Source organism: Drosophila bipectinata, chromosome 2L, assembly GCF_030179905.1.
Source record: "Drosophila bipectinata strain 14024-0381.07 chromosome 2L, DbipHiC1v2, whole genome shotgun sequence".
NCBI lineage: Eukaryota > Metazoa > Arthropoda > Insecta > Diptera > Drosophilidae > Drosophila > Drosophila bipectinata.
In genome coordinates, this window is record NC_091736.1 from 7,393,198 (window position 1) to 7,410,086 (window position 16,889).

The following is a 16,889-nucleotide window of genomic DNA, read 5'->3' on the forward strand; positions in this document are numbered from 1 at the left end:
TTTTAGTTTAGTTATTATGAGTGTGGGTACTTTATTTATTTATTTTTTGTCTACTTCAACGCAAAAAATCATCTAAAAATTGTCGAGTATTCATATTTTTGTATTCTATATAATATTTAAATATATTATATACTTGCTCTGCTAAAATCGGTGTGGTTGCAGAATAAGGATGTGCACATCCTCAAAATGCAAACACATTAATAGTATGCCGTTTTGATTATTTTAATTTATATATGTATTTTTGGTTAAAATCGGTGTATAAAATTGTGGTATCTTATTCGTTTACTCCTTAGCTTTGCGGTTTGCTTTGCTTTGTGTCGTTTTGCTTTGCTTTCTTTGCTGGCTAGCATGCTTGCTTGCTTTTTTCAAATCCATACTCTCAAATCAACAAATACACAGCGCTTCCTTCATTACGAGTACAGTACGTTTCAGTAATGCAATGTTCATCCAAAACTTATGTATATAAAAAATATTTTTCATGCTAAGGCAACGTTCAACATCGATATGGGATAGTTTAGTTTTCTTTTTTTAGTTGTATTCGTAATCATTATATTTATTTTTTTTTTGTGTAAAGGGTTCCTCTATAAAGCGTCTGCATGATATGTGTGTGCTCAGGAGGTTCGAGTGATGTGTCATTCGGAAATGGGTTTTGTAAAAATTAAATTTGTAAAATAATAAACAAGATTAAGGCTTGAGGTCTGTGGTGCAAAGTATTTGTGTCTTCAGATATCGAGTGTTTTGGTGCTTTTTGGTTTTCTGATATTTATTTCTAATCGAGGTGAGGTTCTTTACGATCTAGGCTGTGTTGGTTGAATTTTAGATTCTTTGGTTAGTTTTAGCTTTCTCTGGTTAAGTGTCTTCATATCAAAACTGCCAACAACTTGTGTCTGTATAGTATTGTTTTTGTATAATATGCTTTTTGTTGCGCTTTTCCAAAAAATTAGCTGACTTTCTTTGGTATTTTTTTTTTTTTTGGGCCAATCCTTAGCCAATGGCTCCCGTGTTGGATACACAACTATTGCTGATCAATGGTTCCCGAGAATTCACAGAAGTATTGGATGGATCAATGGACAGCGTAAAGGTCGATGTCTCCACCGAATCGTGCTGGCTTTGGGTCTGTTCGTGTCGCCTCGGCTTCACCAACTGAGCTGGATCCTTGTTTTGTACTCCGGCCTCGGCTGCCGGATAGCTAGAAACCCGTTTAAGGGTCTAAGAAATGATTACATTTAATCTTAAATATAAATAATATTTAAACTAAGCAATACCTTATCACTTAGTATTTCAGCTGCATTGGCAGCCGCCACTGATTCCGTAACAGGACAAATATTTTTGCTTGAGGAAAACTTTTTACGTTTTCGTTTCAGAGCAGCAATGGCAGTGAGTCCTAAAATAGTTTATATTATTTTTTAATATATTTTTAAAATATTTTATAGATATTAAAGACCCACCACTTGTTGTATGAAAGAAATGTGTGCCCACGCTCATATGTCCTGCCGATCCTGTAGAGGCTGTAGCTGGTGAACTGCTGCCCACCGAAGGAGTTGTGGAACTATTTGACTCTCCGTGGTATCCGTATCCTTGCTGGGTGGAATTTTGGGCATAGGAGACCCTCGTTTGCCCATGAACCGGTGTGGATGCGTGGGAGGAATTGCAAACCGAATCTTCGGACTTTGAGCGACCCAACATCTTACTCACATTGCCCACCTTGGCGGCTTCTATTAGGGTGCCTGTGGGATACAGGGCGTATGAGTAATATTTTTGTTTACATTCCAAGACCACCTTACCCCATCTCTTTTTGTGTCCTGCAATGCGTTTGTTGTAAGGCTTTAATGCGGACTTGTTGTACTTTGTGGCGATTTGGCCAGTGACCCCCAAGGCCGTCCCCTGAACACCCTGAGTGGGCGAGGTGGGTGAGTCCCCGGATCCTCCGCCTCCACTGCCAGCCTGACTTTGCTGTCGCTTATGCATGAAGTTGGGTGTAAACAAAGTAGACAATGTGGAGCTCAAAATCTCGTGCTGATTATCATAGTTGTCAAGGGATGTGGAGAACTCTGCCACAGGAGCCAGGGATCCAGTGGAGCCAGGCGGGGCTATGTTGAAGCCCTTCATCAGGCGGCGCTCCTTTTGGCGATTCTTTTTTCCCCCGCCTCCTAAGTAATGTTTAATTAGTTATACAATTTTAGTATACGACTTCAGAGGGCTTACCACCACCTTGACCAGCCGTGACATTTGTGTCCATTCCACTATTTTTCAGTATTTCCACCAACTCGCATCGGAAAGCCGAGATGTCCTGTTTGATCTCATTGACATCGTCCTCTGTGACACCTTGGGACTCTGCCTTGCGCTGCTCCACGGTTACATAACGCCTTACCAGATTTCGCATTATTTGCTGATATTTAAAGTCGCGATCGCTGGCCTGCTGAGCTTTTCGCTAAGGATTTTGGATTTGATTCAATAAGATTAATTAAGTCTTTTAGACTATAACTTACTCGTATAGTTTTTAAATGCTCTCGGCGAGCTGCAGAGGATCCACTACAAAATACACGACGTATCCACTTGCCGGCATACCAAATGGACTTGGGAGTGGGGATGATATTGAAGGGCGGAGGACAAGTGCCACCCTCCTCAAAGTAACTAATCCAAAGTTTGGAGCGAGCAAACTTCCACTCCACATCAGCTCGTTCCTAAAAATATAATTTCTTATAGTTTTGAGCCAAGACAAAAAAAGAAAGCTAACTTTCGGGCGGAGCCGAAGTACCCCTGCGGTTAGGATCGGATATTTATCGCAAACATCGCATAGAGTCATAAAGTCCATCGTTTTTAAGGGTATTCCCCTATACGGCCCACAGTGATGGCTACATCTTCCCCAATTCTCATCCGATTCTCAAGCGGAATACCTTAAACGATTTCTAGATCGATTCTCCACCATTCTGCATCAAAATCCTGAGACGAAATATTTTGTAGATTTTTTTCCATTTTTTGTGATGGGATCCCTTGAAAATGGGGTTTTCCCCTACAGGGTCCACAGCGATGGCTATATCTTCCCCAATTCTGATTCGATTCTCAAGCGGAATACCTTAAACGATTTCTAGATCGATTCTCCACCATTCTGCATCAAAATCTCAAGACGAAATATTTTTTAGATTTTTTTCCCTTTTTTGTGATGGGATCCCTTTAAAATGGGGTTTTCCCCTATAGGGTCCACAGCGATGGCTATATCTTCTACAATTCTCATCCGATTCTCAAGCGGAATACCTTAAACGATTTCTAGATCGATTCTCCACCATTCTGCATCAAAATCCTGAGACGAAATATTTTTTAGATTTTTTTCCATTTTTTGTGATGGGATTCCTTGAAAATGGGGTTTTCCCCTATAGGGTCCACAGCGATGGCTATAGCTTCTACAATTCTCATCCGATTCTCAAGTGGAATACCTTAAACGATTTCTAGATCGATTCTCCACCATTCTGCATCAAAATCCTGAGACGAAATATTTTGTAGATTTTTTTCCATTTTTTGTGATGGGATCCCTTGAAAATGGGGTTTTTCCCTATAGGGTCCACAGCGATGGCAATATCTTCTACAATTCTCATCCGATTCTCAAGCGGAATACCTTAAACGATTTCTAGATCGATTCTCCACCATTCTGCATCAAAATCCTGAGACGAAATATTTTTAAGATTTTTTTCCATTTTTTGTGATGGGATCCCTTGAAAATGGGGTTTTCCCCTATAGGGTCCACAGCGATGGCTATATCTTCTACAATTCTCATCCGATTGTAAAGCGGAATACCTTAAACGATTTCTAGATCGATTTTCCACCATTCTGCATCAAAATCTCAAGACGAAATATTTTTTAGATTTTTTTCCATTTTTTGTGATGGGATCCCTTGAAAATGGGGTTTTCCCATTTGGCGATGGCTATATCTTCTACAATTCTCATCCGATTCTCAAGCGGAATACCTTAAACAATTTCTAGATCGATTCTCCACCATTCTGCATCAAAATCCTGAGACGAAATATTTTTAAGATTTTTTTCCATTTTTTGTGATGGGATCCCTTGAAAATGGGGTTTTCCCCTATAGGGTCCACAGCTATGGCTATATCTTCCCCAATTCTGATCCGATTCTCAAGCGGAATACCTTAAACGATTTCTAAATCGATTCTCCACCATTCTGCATCAAAATCTCAAGACGAAATATTTTTTAGATTTTTTTTCATTTTTTGTGATGGGATCCCTTGAAAATGGGGTTTTCCCATTTGGCGATGGCTATATCTTCTACAATTCTCATCCGATTCTCAAGCGGAATACCTTAAATGATTTCTAGATCGATTCTCCACCATTCTGCATCAAAATCCTGAGACGAAATATTTTTTAGATTTTTTTCCATTTTTTGTGATGGGATCCCTTGAAAATGGGGTTTTCCCCTATAGGGTCCACAGCGATGGCTATATCTTCTACAATTCTCATCCGATTGTAAAGCAGAATACCTTAAACGATTTCTAGATCGATTCTCCATCATTCTGCATCCAAATCTCAAGACGAAATATTTTTTAGATTTTTTTCCATTTTTTGTGATGGGATCCCTTGAAAATGGGGTTTTCCCCTATAGGGTCCACAGCGATGGCTATATCTTCTACAATTCTCATCCGATTCTCAAGCGGAATACCTTAAACGATTTCTAGATCGATTCTCCACCATTCTGCATCAAAATCCTGAGACGAAATATTTTTTAGATTTTTTTCCATTTTTTGTGATGGGATCCCTTGAAAATGGGGTTTTTCCCTATAGGGTCCACAGCGATGGCTATATCTTCTACAATTCTCATCCGATTGTAAAGCGGAATACCTTAAACGATTTCTAGATCGATTCTCCATCATTCTGCATCCAAATCTCAAGACGAAATATTTTTTAGATTTTTTTCCATTTTTTGTGATGGGATCCCTTGAAAATGTGGTTTTCCCCTATAGGGTCCACAGCGATGGCTATATCTTCTACAATTCTCATCCGATTGTAAAGCGGAATACCTTAAACGATTTCTAGATCGATTCTCCACCATTCTGCATCAAAATCTCAAGACGAAATATTTTTTAGATTTTTTTCCATTTTTTGTGATGGGATCCCTTGAAAATGGGGTTTTCCCATTTGGCGATGGCTATATCTTCTACAATTCTCATCCGATTCTCAAGCGGAATACCTTAAATGATTTCTAGATCGATTCTCCACCATTCTGCATCAAAATCCTGAGACGAAATATTTTTAAGATTTTTTTCCATTTTTTGTGATGGGATCCCTTGAAAATGGGGTTTTCCCCTATAGGGTCCACAGCTATGGCTATATCTTCCCCAATTCTGATCCGATTCTCAAGCGGAATACCTTAAACGATTTCTAAATCGATTCTCCACCATTCTGCATCAAAATCTCAAGACGAAATATTTTTTAGATTTTTTTCCATTTTTTGTGATGGGATCCCTTGAAAATGGGGTTTTTCCCTATAGGGTCCACAGCGATGGCTATATCTTCTACAATTCTCATCCGATTGTAAAGCGGAATACCTTAAACGATTTCTAGATCGATTCTCCACCATTCTGCATCAAAATCCTGAGACGAAATATTTTTTAGATTTTTTTCCATTTTTTGTGATGGGATCCCTTGAAAATGGGGTTTTCCCCTATAGGGTCCACAGCGATGGCTATATCTTCTACAATTCTCATCCGATTGTAAAGCGGAATACCTTAAACGATTTCTAGATCGATTCTCCATCATTCTGCATCCAAATCTCAAGACGAAATATTTTTTAGATTTTTTTCCATTTTTTGTGATGGGATCCCTTGAAAATGGGGTTTTCCCCTATAGGGTCCACAGCGATGGCTATATCTTCTACAATTCTCATCCGATTCTCAAGCGGAATACCTTAAACGATTTCTAGATCGATTCTCCACCATTCTGCATCAAAATCCTGAGACGAAATATTTTTTAGATTTTTTTCCATTTTTTGTGATGGGATCCCTTGAAAATGGGGTTTTTCCCTATAGGGTCCACAGCGATGGCTATATCTTCTACAATTCTCATCCGATTGTAAAGCGGAATACCTTAAACGATTTCTAGATCGATTCTCCATCATTCTGCATCCAAATCTCAAGACGAAATATTTTTTAGATTTTTTTCCATTTTTTGTGATGGGATCCCTTGAAAATGTGGTTTTCCCCTATAGGGTCCACAGCGATGGCTATATCTTCTACAATTCTCATCCGATTGTAAAGCGGAATACCTTAAACGATTTCTAGATCGATTCTCCATCATTCTGCATCCAAATCTCAAGACGAAATATTTTTTAGATTTTTTTCCATTTTTTGTGATGGGATCCCTTGAAAATGGGGTTTTCCCCTATAGGGTCCACAGCGATGGCTATATCTTCTACAATTCTCATCCGATTCTCAAGCGGAATACCTTAAACGATTTCTAGATCGATTCTCCACCATTCTGCATCAAAATCCTGAGACGAAATATTTTTTAGATTTTTTTCCATTTTTTGTGATGGGATCCCTTGAAAATGGGGTTTTCCCCTATAGGGTCCACAGCGATGGCTATATCTTCTACAATTCTCATCCGATTGTAAAGCGGAATACCTTAAACGATTTCTAGATCGATTCTCCATCATTCTGCATCCAAATCTCAAGACGAAATATTTTTTAGATTTTTTTCCATTTTTTGTGATGGGATCCCTTGAAAATGGGGTTTTCCCCTATAGGGTCCACAGCGATGGCTATATCTTCTACAATTCTCATCCGATTGTAAAGCGGAATACCTTAAACGATTTCTAGATCGATTCTCCATCATTCTGCATCCAAATCTCAAGACGAAATATTTTTTAGATTTTTTTCCATTTTTTGTGATGGGATCCCTTGAAAATGGGGTTTTCCCCTATAGGGTCCACAGCGATGGCTATATCTTCTACAATTCTCATCCGATTGTAAAGCGGAATACCTTGAACGATTTCTAGATCGATTCTCCATCATTCTGCATCCAAATCTCAAGACGAAATATTTTTTAGATTTTTTTCCATTTTTTGTGATGGGATCCTTTGAAAATGGGGTTTTCCCCTATAGGGTCCACAGCGATGGCTATATCTTCTACAATTCTCATCCGATTGTAAAGCGGAATACCTTAAACGATTTCTAGATCGATTCTCCATCATTCTGCATCCAAATCTCAAGACGAAATATTTTTTAGATTTTTTTCCATTTTTTGTGATGGGATCCCTTGAAAATGGGGTTTTCCCCTATAGGGTCCACAGCGATGGCTATATCTTCTACAATTCTCATCCGATTGTAAAGCGGAATACCTTAAACGATTTCTAGATCGATTCTCCATCATTCTGCATCCAAATCTCAAGACGAAATATTTTTTAGATTTTTTTCCATTTTTTGTGATGGGATCCCTTGAAAATGGGGTTTTCCCCTATAGGGTCCACAGCGATGGCTATATCTTCTACAATTCCCATCCGATTCTCAAGCGGAGTAGCTTTTAAACTGAGGGACTAGGTCGCGTAAAAACAGACAGAAAGACGGACATGCTTATATCAACTAAGGAGGTGATCCTGATTATGAATGTATGTATCTACTTTATAGGGTCTGAGATGTCTCCCTTACTGCGTTTCACACTTTTGGCTAAAATTATAATACCCTGAGCAAGGGTATATTATAGGCAATAGATAACCTACCGATATAAGTTGATAGGAATGATTCATCATAGCTATGAGCAAGTTGAGCAGGACCACAATATTGATCACCGAGTAAGTACCAAACATCAGCATTCCCCAAAAACGAGTGAAGATCTTAATGCCATCCAATTCAAAGCTGTCCAAGTCGATCAGGCCGAACACTGCCCAAAATAGGGTTTGTGTGGTTTCAAAAAGGCTATAAAAGAAAATATTTAAAATTGATTTTAGGAAAAAGTAAAAAATTTGAAGTCTTACTTGGAGAATCTTCGCCAAACTATACAAGCATTGGGATCATTAGTGCCATTCATGTTGAGTAAAGCACTCATTGGTGAAACCTCTGGGCAACGCTTCTTCTCCAGATCCGCATAGTACCTGAAAAAATGTTGTTTTTTTTATTTTAAAGTATTTTTTATAGTTTAGTGAACAACCCACCATAGCAATTGATTTAGACCACTTCCAAAGGCAAAAAGCACCAGGACATAGAGGAAAAAGAATTTCATAATGTCCATCACCATCCGGGACAGCGACACCTGCAGTGGCCCCAAATGCGGATTTACGGAGAATATGTAAACCAACTTCAGGCTACTGAAGATGTTCGCCGCACTGAACAGGCCCTCAGATATGAGCATCGGATCCCAGGCATCCCATCGCTCTCGCGGCAAATCAGTGGCATGTGAATTAAAGATCATTTCCTTCTGAACCTGAAAAAAGGACACCACCCTGAGAGCCACCGTGGCCACATACAGGGAGTTCGTGACAAAATCAATCACATTCCACATGTCATTCAGATACTCCTGGAGACCCACGTCCCACAGCTGCTTCACCTCGCTCCAGATGAGTCCACTGACCCAGGCCAGGATCAGCCACTCGATGAAGGTGGGCTTGGCACCGCGTTTGGTGGGCACCTCCACCTCCTCCACCTTGTTCAGCAGCCCCGAAGTGTCGGCAAAGAACCAGCCGCCAATAAACGTCTCGATCCTTTGAGAGGCCAGCATCAAAAGGACTATAAAGGGATTTAATTATTAAATATTTTCTATTAAAGGTCACAACTATATACATAGGTACTCACACAAAAAAGTAAAGTACGAGGCGCTGTGACAAATAAACTTGATGAAGGGCTTTCGCATGGTCTGTCCAATGCTGGAATAGGGTGCCAGGATGTAGGCCAGGGAGAAGATGGGAAACATGATGCCAATCCTTATGATGTCCACTGCCTGGAGGGCCATGTTCTTTCGTCGAAAACCAGGCAATCCTTCGTACCAAATGCTGGCCAGCAGCTGTTGAACATTGGAGTGGGCCACAAACTGAAATATATCAGATTTTATAACTAAAATCTTAAAGCCTTTACTTTTAAGTAGCTAACCTTTTTCTGTCGCAACTTTATGGCCAACTTCAGGCGGTTTAAATGCATCCTTTCGCCGTGCTCGTACACCGGACCGGTGGGATCATGGTTGAGCAGGATCTCCAGCTCGTGGGAGGTGCGAGTGTGGTCCAGCAGGGCGGTGGCAAAGTCCTGGCACTGCTTGCGCAGCTCCTGGTACTCATTCTAAAGTAAACCAACATTCGTTAGGAATTACCTTAATATCATAGTAGACTATGCAGTACTGACCTTAAATTCGTGCTCGAGAAAGCTGAGTCGACGCAGTTCCCAGGATAACTCAAAGGCCGTCAGAATAGGGTCCTTGGAGGAGAGGGCTATCAAACTGGGGCTGGCCAGAGCCCGGTAGGCGTTGATCCGGGACCTGGAGTGCCGAAGAGAGTCCTCCTGCCTGGACTGGACGCACTCGTCACAACCACAGCGCACATCATGCGGCATCGGAAGGACGGCTCCTCGATCCAGCAGAATCTTAATGATTTCATAGTTGTCCCGGTGAGCCGCCAGGATCAGGGGCGTAATGTCCGGCGTAAAAGTCGATGTGTCCTCCGAAGCGGACTCCCAGCTCTAATCAGAATAAAATTAAAAGTCATTCAGATCAGAAACTATCCTTTAACTCACATGATTGCCTTCGCTGTGGAAAGTAACATTTTCATGGTCCAGGAGCACCTCCACAGCCTCGACAAATTCCTCGGAAATGGAGTGCAGGAGTGCGTCCTTGGTGTCCACATTGTAGTTGATCAGGAGCTCGACCATTTCCAGGTTCTCATTATCGATGGCCATTAGGAGGGCGGTGCGTCCCAAAGGATCCACGCAGTTCACGTTTATGTAGTCCGTGTCCTGGGCCTTTTGTAGCATCCTTCGGGTGCCGGCCATGTCGCCCCGCTCCACCGCCAGCAGGAACTTCTTCTCCTCCAGCGTCAGCTGTCGGATCTCCTGATGGGGCCGAATGGTGTTCTCCTCCTCCATCATGCCGTGGATGCTGTGACGCTATAAATAAGGGTAGGAATGTTTTTTTAAACTCTGAAAGCTTAACATAACCTTTGACCTACCTTGACCCGCCGTGCCGGCTCAATTTGCACCGCAATGTGTCCACTGCCGCTGCTCTCGCTTCCCAGTTTCTTCTCGGCACTGTCCGCCGCATCCGTGCCATTTTTGATCTTATTTAGGATCGGGGCCAGCACCGATTTCCGCCGGGCAGGACTCACAAAATGAAGTTTTTTTCCTTCGTCTATATTAAAAAAAAATTTTTTAATTCTTTTTATAGCAGAAATAATAAACTGCTTTAAAAACAACTCCTACTCTTGAAGAGTGGTGCTTTATTAACATTTTCTGTAGTTCAAGCCAGAGGACCATAAGGCGGTGCAGACTCTTTTAATCACCACCAGACAGACCTTCAATTACAACCACATTCACCTTTCCGGCCCCCTCCCTGGCCGCGCAGATGTCTGGCGCAGATAATCCAGTAAATCCCATACCGATTCGACCTTGAACAGAACGCTATAGTATATCCACCTACAATGTGGCGGAGAGATTTCGTTCAAGGATGCCCGGTTGGGAATCATGAAAGCGCCATTAAATTGTATTTTCTCTGGTTTTTCGATAGCCTTGGCCAATCGTTATCGTTATCAACGCCGACAACGGTAAATCAAATAATAATCTTCAAAAGCAAAAGGGAGGTGGTAGGAGGGACAACAACTGAAGAGCAAACACAAAAAAACACGCGGCGTATACGCGATATTCAATGGCAGGGAGGGTGGTGGTGCCATCAGAAATCTGGGTCAATTATTGCCATATTCCTATTTTTTTTTTTGTTGCATATTAAAAGGCAATACACGCACACATGCAACCAATGAATGATAGTGTGGGTGTTTGTGGGCGGTTCGATGTGTCACATTTTGGCATTTAATTTCAAATGACATTGACTGCATCGCCAGCCGAAATAAATATCCTCAGCCTGTCAACAAAAAAAAAAGTATTTTCAAATCACTACACTATGCATTTTTTTCTGAAATATATGAAAAAAAGTTTTAGGGACTTTTCCAAGAGTTTGAACAAATATAAACCCCTTTTGAATTAGATACTATTCTAAAATCTGCTTAAAAATTATTCAAGTTGAACCCAAGTAATTGAAGTTTCTCGTGTGATTATTTTCTGGTCTGGCAATTATTCTTTGCCTTCCACGTGCGTTGAACTCTCATTGATTGCTTTACCAACACCATAATACTATTTGGCATAGTATATAGTACATATCCTCCCAGGAGTGCCGTTGTATGAGTCTGCGCAGGACCTAACCTAGGCAACTTTTGTTCAGATTGTCGTAGGTCGCGACCACAACCGAGCACATGTAAACTGTGCCACTAAGCCAACCAAAATGGCGTCGTCAGTGCCGCCATTTTGCACACAACTAAGCCACCTACACATCCACACACACACGTGTATACGTATACCTCCATATTCACACAGACACTCGGCTGTTTCACGGTTGGCATACTAATCACATCGGAACACTATCGATTGACCTGAAAACCCAAACTCGCACACCTGCAATTTCGAATGCAAATGCAGTTGCCTCAGAAAGTTCGATGAAAAGTTAAACCAGCGATGAGGTAGGCTTGGTTAATTGTTAATTAGGATTTAAGCTAACAAAATATCTATAATTATAACTACTAGAATTATGAGCGACAGGGCGTATACTTAATGTAGTTCTTGTTAATCAAAACTTACCTTCGCCTTCTTCGCCGGTGTTCGCTTCGCTCCATTTCGACAACTGAAAAGTGAGAAGCGAAAAGCAATTGGTTAAATATTAGTATTATTAGTAGGCTTAAATCCATATTAAAATAATAATAATTATTACTATACCAAGTAATGTATCTTCTTGAATCCAAAATGTTTAAAATTCCACCTTGAATATTTTTGTTGAATTTTATGGGCGACCTTGGCAGCACTTCACCTTAACGTTCCGCCTCACCACCCTGCGTACCTGCCACACCCACCCGCTCCGTAGGGCTACCCAGCAGCTGCGTTTCCTGCCAGCGGCCGAAAACAAACCAAAGACCTTGACACACAGCCGGGCCATAACAACAACAACAACAAAAATAGTGGAAGCTGCAGCCAAGAGCAGATAATTAAATGTCAAGACTGCAAGTAACTACATCCGAGTGGGTTGTGGGACAAAAAAAAAAATAAAAATTAAATGCAACCACAAAACCAGTGTTATACAAACAAATTATAAAAAGGATTAAAACGATTTCAAAAATTTAACAAAAGAAAAGAAAGTTGCAAAGACCATTAAAAAGAAAAAATAAAAAAAAGATATAGATAAAAGACAGAAATTAAAAAAACAAAAAAAAAAAATCACTTTAATGGCCGACCTTTCTAGTCAAGAACCACAATTCAGAAAGGCTATTGTGAATTGAAAAAAAATATAATAAATATGTTAATGAGCTTTGCCAAACCCCAAACCACTGATGGGCGACCACCAAGAAGACTCTAAAGGAGACTCCCAAGAAGACTCCAAAGAAGAAAACGATAAAAGAAAATATTAAAAGACAGTAAAAGCTCACATATAGATCTGAAACTTTTTAAAATACTAAAGTTATATTGAAATTAAAATAACTAAAAAAACTCAAATGAAAAAAATATTTTTAAAAATAGAAAGACGTTGCTCTGGTTTGAAAAAAATTAAAATAATTTATAAAGATCGCAAACAATAAAAATTTCAAAAAAAAAGCACTTTGCCAGACTATATTTGTTTGATCCGTATGGACCAAAAGTTAATAATGCATTAAATTGTTAAAAAAAAATAAATATAAAATAAAAATTTCAAATAATTAAGAAGACCAAAAAGGACAAGATGAACCCCAAGATGAAATAGAGGAGAGACCGAAAGCTAATAATGCATTTAATTATAAAAAAAATAAATATAAAGTATAAAAAAAATACAATTATGTAAGAAGACCAAAAAGATGAAGATGAAGGTTAGCAAGGTGAAGTGGTTAGCATTAAATTATAAAAAAAAAAATATATAAAATAAAATTACAAATATGTAAGAAAAAAACCAGGGTGAAGGGGACGAAGACGACATAGAAGAGGAAGGACCGATAGTTAATAACGCATTTAATTATAAAAAAATAAATATAAAATAAAAATTAAAAATATATATAAGAGAATCAATGACCATGAGCCCTGGGAAGTAAGAAGATTCCAACGAAAACTAATTCAAAAAAAAATTCAAATAGCAATATATATTTAAATGTAATAATCCTTCGCTTTTTGCAGTTTTTACAAAAATTGTAAATCAAGATTCACTAAGAATTCAATTCCACCAAGCCTTAAAAATGAAGCTTACAAAGACAATAATACAAAATCGAAAAAATAAAATAAAAAAAATAAAAGAAGCAATATATATTTAAATGTAATAATCCTTCGCTTTTTATATATAATACAAAAATTGTAAATCAAGATCCACTAAGAATTCAATTCCACCAAGCCTTAAAAATGAAGCTTACAATAACAATAACACAAAATCGAAAAAATAAAATAAAAAAAATAAAAGAAGCAATATATATTTAAATGTAATAATCCTTCGCTTTTTAAATATAATAATACGAAAATTCAAAGCAAGATCCACAAAAAATCAAATTCCACCAAGCCTCAAAAATGAAGCTTACAACGACAATAATACAAAATCCTTCGCTTCTTAAATATAATAATACAAACATTTTACAAGCCTAAAAAATGTGAGTTCCAAAGAAAAGAATAATAATAATAAAAAGAAAAAAATAAAATAAAAAAAAATAATAGAAGAGACGAGATGTGCCTTGTCCAACAGCTCGAGATTGACTGAGGAAACATTTTGTGTTTGCCGAGAGGTCGACTTTTGGATATTTGATTTAAAAATGATATTAATTATGCCACATATTATGGTCTCACTACAATAAATATATGGCTACTCTAAAGGGTGGCACTAATTTTTTTTCTTAAGGGTCACACTCTTGTAAAAGAAATTTAATATTTATAATCACAAACAATTAAAGATGGTCCTGATTTTAATTTCACGAATTTAGTTTTTCTACAAAATAATATTTTTTGTAATTTTTTTATAAAGATCGAGAAGAAAGAATTAGTTCCTGGCTGCCAAGATAGAAGGTTCTTTTGGGAGGCTGTTGCTTAAGGAGCTCTCATGGCGGGAAGCATGGAAAATCTGGCATGCATGCCACCAGAGTGTCGAGTGTCCTTGTGGCGGGCAACAAACGCCGACGACTTGTGGCTGCTTGCCACTAACATAGACAGACGCACACCCACACACCCGAGCGCAGACACAAAGTGCGTGTCCTTGGGAAATTCAGCTGGCAAAGACAGCGTCGAGGACGAAAGTCAGAAACAACAACAAGAAACTGAAAACCCAGATAAACACTCCACAAATTGCAACCTCGACCAAAGGAAAAGAGATATAGAGGCCTTAGAGGAAGTCTCTTTTATGTTGCAGTTTGCATATGAAGGAATTTATTTAGAAGGATCCATAAAAAAACCACTCTTAAATTAAAATATATTATATTTATTATCCAAATGGAGATGGAAAATATTTTGTGAAAGAATATAATTTATAAATTCATACATTTTGTAACCATTTGAAAGAGTATTTAAATTATCCTTACATTCGTCTATAAATTCATAGTTTCTTTTGACTTTGTTTTGGTTTTTCCTAAAATTTGTGTTTTTGTTTATATTTGCGGCAGTAACTTGAATCTGAAGATGGGCCAAAGGATGGCAAAAGGATTCTAGCCAAGGCAACGCCAACTACTTGAAGCTTACAGCTCACCGCCCTCGGCCCACTTTTAACCCTTCGACTCTTTAACCCTTTGGCAACCCCTAATTTTTTGTGGAGAAGGCCAAACGCGGGCTTCTTGAGAAACAGTTGAAGGTGGCAGAGGGCAGCCGTAGAAATCAAGACTCTCTCACACACACAAACATACACCATACACATATTTGTAATCTACATATTTATGGCAGCGATTCCCATATGGAAATGCAGGTCGACGTTACGTATACGCCATGTTGTCGGCAATTAAAGGCGACCAGCTGTTGTTGTTTCTTTCGTTGCAGCTGTTTGGGCCGCTGTCCTTGGGCGCCTTCTAATTGAGGGCACTGCACTCGCCTGCGGTGACCCCAAGGCACCCCTATTTTTTTAACCACGCCTCCCCAGCCCATTGCGCCCCTCTAGCCAACCCTTTTGTGTGTTTTGTTTTTTTTTTGCATGAAAGCTGTTTAACTGTCCCCAACCCATTGTCACCTTGAAACAGCAGATATGGTCATAATATTAGGGACTTGTTATATAAGTCCGTAATAAGTTGTTATATAAGTATATATTATAAGTATAATAATATATATTGTTATAGATATTTGAATTTATGATACATTTAGTTCAAATATATCTTTTATATCCTGTCCATCAATTTTTCTCGTCCTGTTTTTTTGCAAGGATTGTAATGTTTTGTGTAATTGTGTAAATTGGAGGTGTGTTTGTGTGTGAGTGTTGTGTGTATTTGTGTCCACCTTTGTGCAGTCTCCTCTGTTAGCAACATGCAACGGTAAATGAATCAAATTACTTGCCCCTGTTCGTGCCCGTATTTGTGTTTGTTTTTGTTTGTTTATTTGCATGCAACGCTAACAGCAGCGCTCGAATGCAACGCACACACACAGAACTAAACAACACACCCACAGTTCACCCAAAGAGATCCTCATCCATCAGAGAGAGGATCTTAAAAAAAAATTATTTCAAAAACAAACTTTTATTTAAAAATATGATAACCATCCTAACTAAAGAGTCAAATTTTTTAATTTTTAATTAATATTGTTTGTATTTATGGCCTAAAAATAGACTCTACTTAAGATAAGCCACTTGCATTTGATAAGCTTTTAGATTCTCCTCATTTGAATTAAGTGAGTCGACAACTTCAGATAGCTCAGCACTCACTGCACTATGACCTTCCCGCCGCCACCCACAAAGGAACTCTTACAACCCTTCGCGATAAAGTCCATAGCCCTTTTACACAAAAAAACATAGCTTGGAAATCGAGAAACTGGCACAAGTGGACACTGAAGAGTCATCGACACAGGACTTGAACGAGGATGCAGATGCTCAAAATGGGAATTAGGGTCTGAGGACGACCCCACCTGGCCAAAGGGTCAAAGGCCACTGGGCAAACAAAGGTATTAGAAAAGCACACAAGCTGTAATTCTCTTCCCCTTGTTGCAGTAAACCAAGAAGGATAGTATTTATTTAATAAAACCATGAAATTATTAAATATTAGTTATGTATTTTTGTATGATTGAAATTTTATTTTAAAAAGTATTAACTTGCGATTATTCATTACTATGAATACTAATTATTATTCATCATTTTCTTCAAGTAATTATATGAATATTATGCTTAAAATTTACTTTTTTTTGCAGTCAGAGAAATGGACTCCGACTAAGTGATATATATTTTTTTCTGTGTAAGGACACCCCTTCACTCACCTTGAGTTGAGATTTCCTCTTGAGGGCGGCAATTGAACGAGTTTGCTGTCGTAGAACCTCCAGGGCGTTGGCGGTTACGCCAGCAGAGACTTTGGCGTCGAATTTGAATTAAAATTTGATTTTGATTTTGTTTTCGTTTATATTTTCAAAGATCTCAAATCAAATAGCAAAATAAAACTTTAAATCTGACTGAAAACCAGCAATCTATAAAATGGGAGATAGTATTTCAATAGAAGCTCTCAAAAAATATAATTCGTTTTCAGAGGA

The 16,889-nt window shown here is 38.7% G+C and overlaps 1 protein-coding gene across 2 annotated transcripts; it reads right to left on the reverse strand.

The window, feature by feature from the left end:
• Positions 1–552: 552 nt before the first annotated feature.
• Positions 553–16,693, reverse strand: Trpgamma (Transient receptor potential cation channel gamma). 2 transcript variants are annotated; one of them, XM_070277806.1, is made up of 17 exons: positions 13,141–13,263; positions 11,961–12,249; positions 11,826–11,868; positions 10,151–10,329; positions 9,720–10,088; positions 9,333–9,665; positions 9,087–9,269; positions 8,793–9,027; positions 8,156–8,726; positions 7,979–8,095; positions 7,724–7,919; positions 2,490–2,684; positions 2,206–2,431; positions 1,785–2,150; positions 1,449–1,727; positions 1,266–1,384; positions 553–1,209 (listed from the first exon to the last, which is right to left on the reverse strand). In XM_070277806.1, the coding sequence occupies exons 5-17, from the start codon at positions 10,068–10,070 to the stop codon at positions 985–987; spliced, it is 3,396 nt and encodes a 1,131-aa protein (XP_070133907.1). In that variant the 5' UTR covers positions 10,071–10,088; positions 10,151–10,329; positions 11,826–11,868; positions 11,961–12,249; positions 13,141–13,263; the 3' UTR covers positions 553–984. The 2 variants fall into 2 exon arrangements, with proteins under 2 accessions (XP_070133907.1, XP_070133908.1); XM_070277807.1 differs by lacking the exons at positions 11,961–12,249; positions 13,141–13,263 and adding an exon at positions 16,623–16,693.
• Positions 16,694–16,889: the final 196 nt, after the last annotated feature.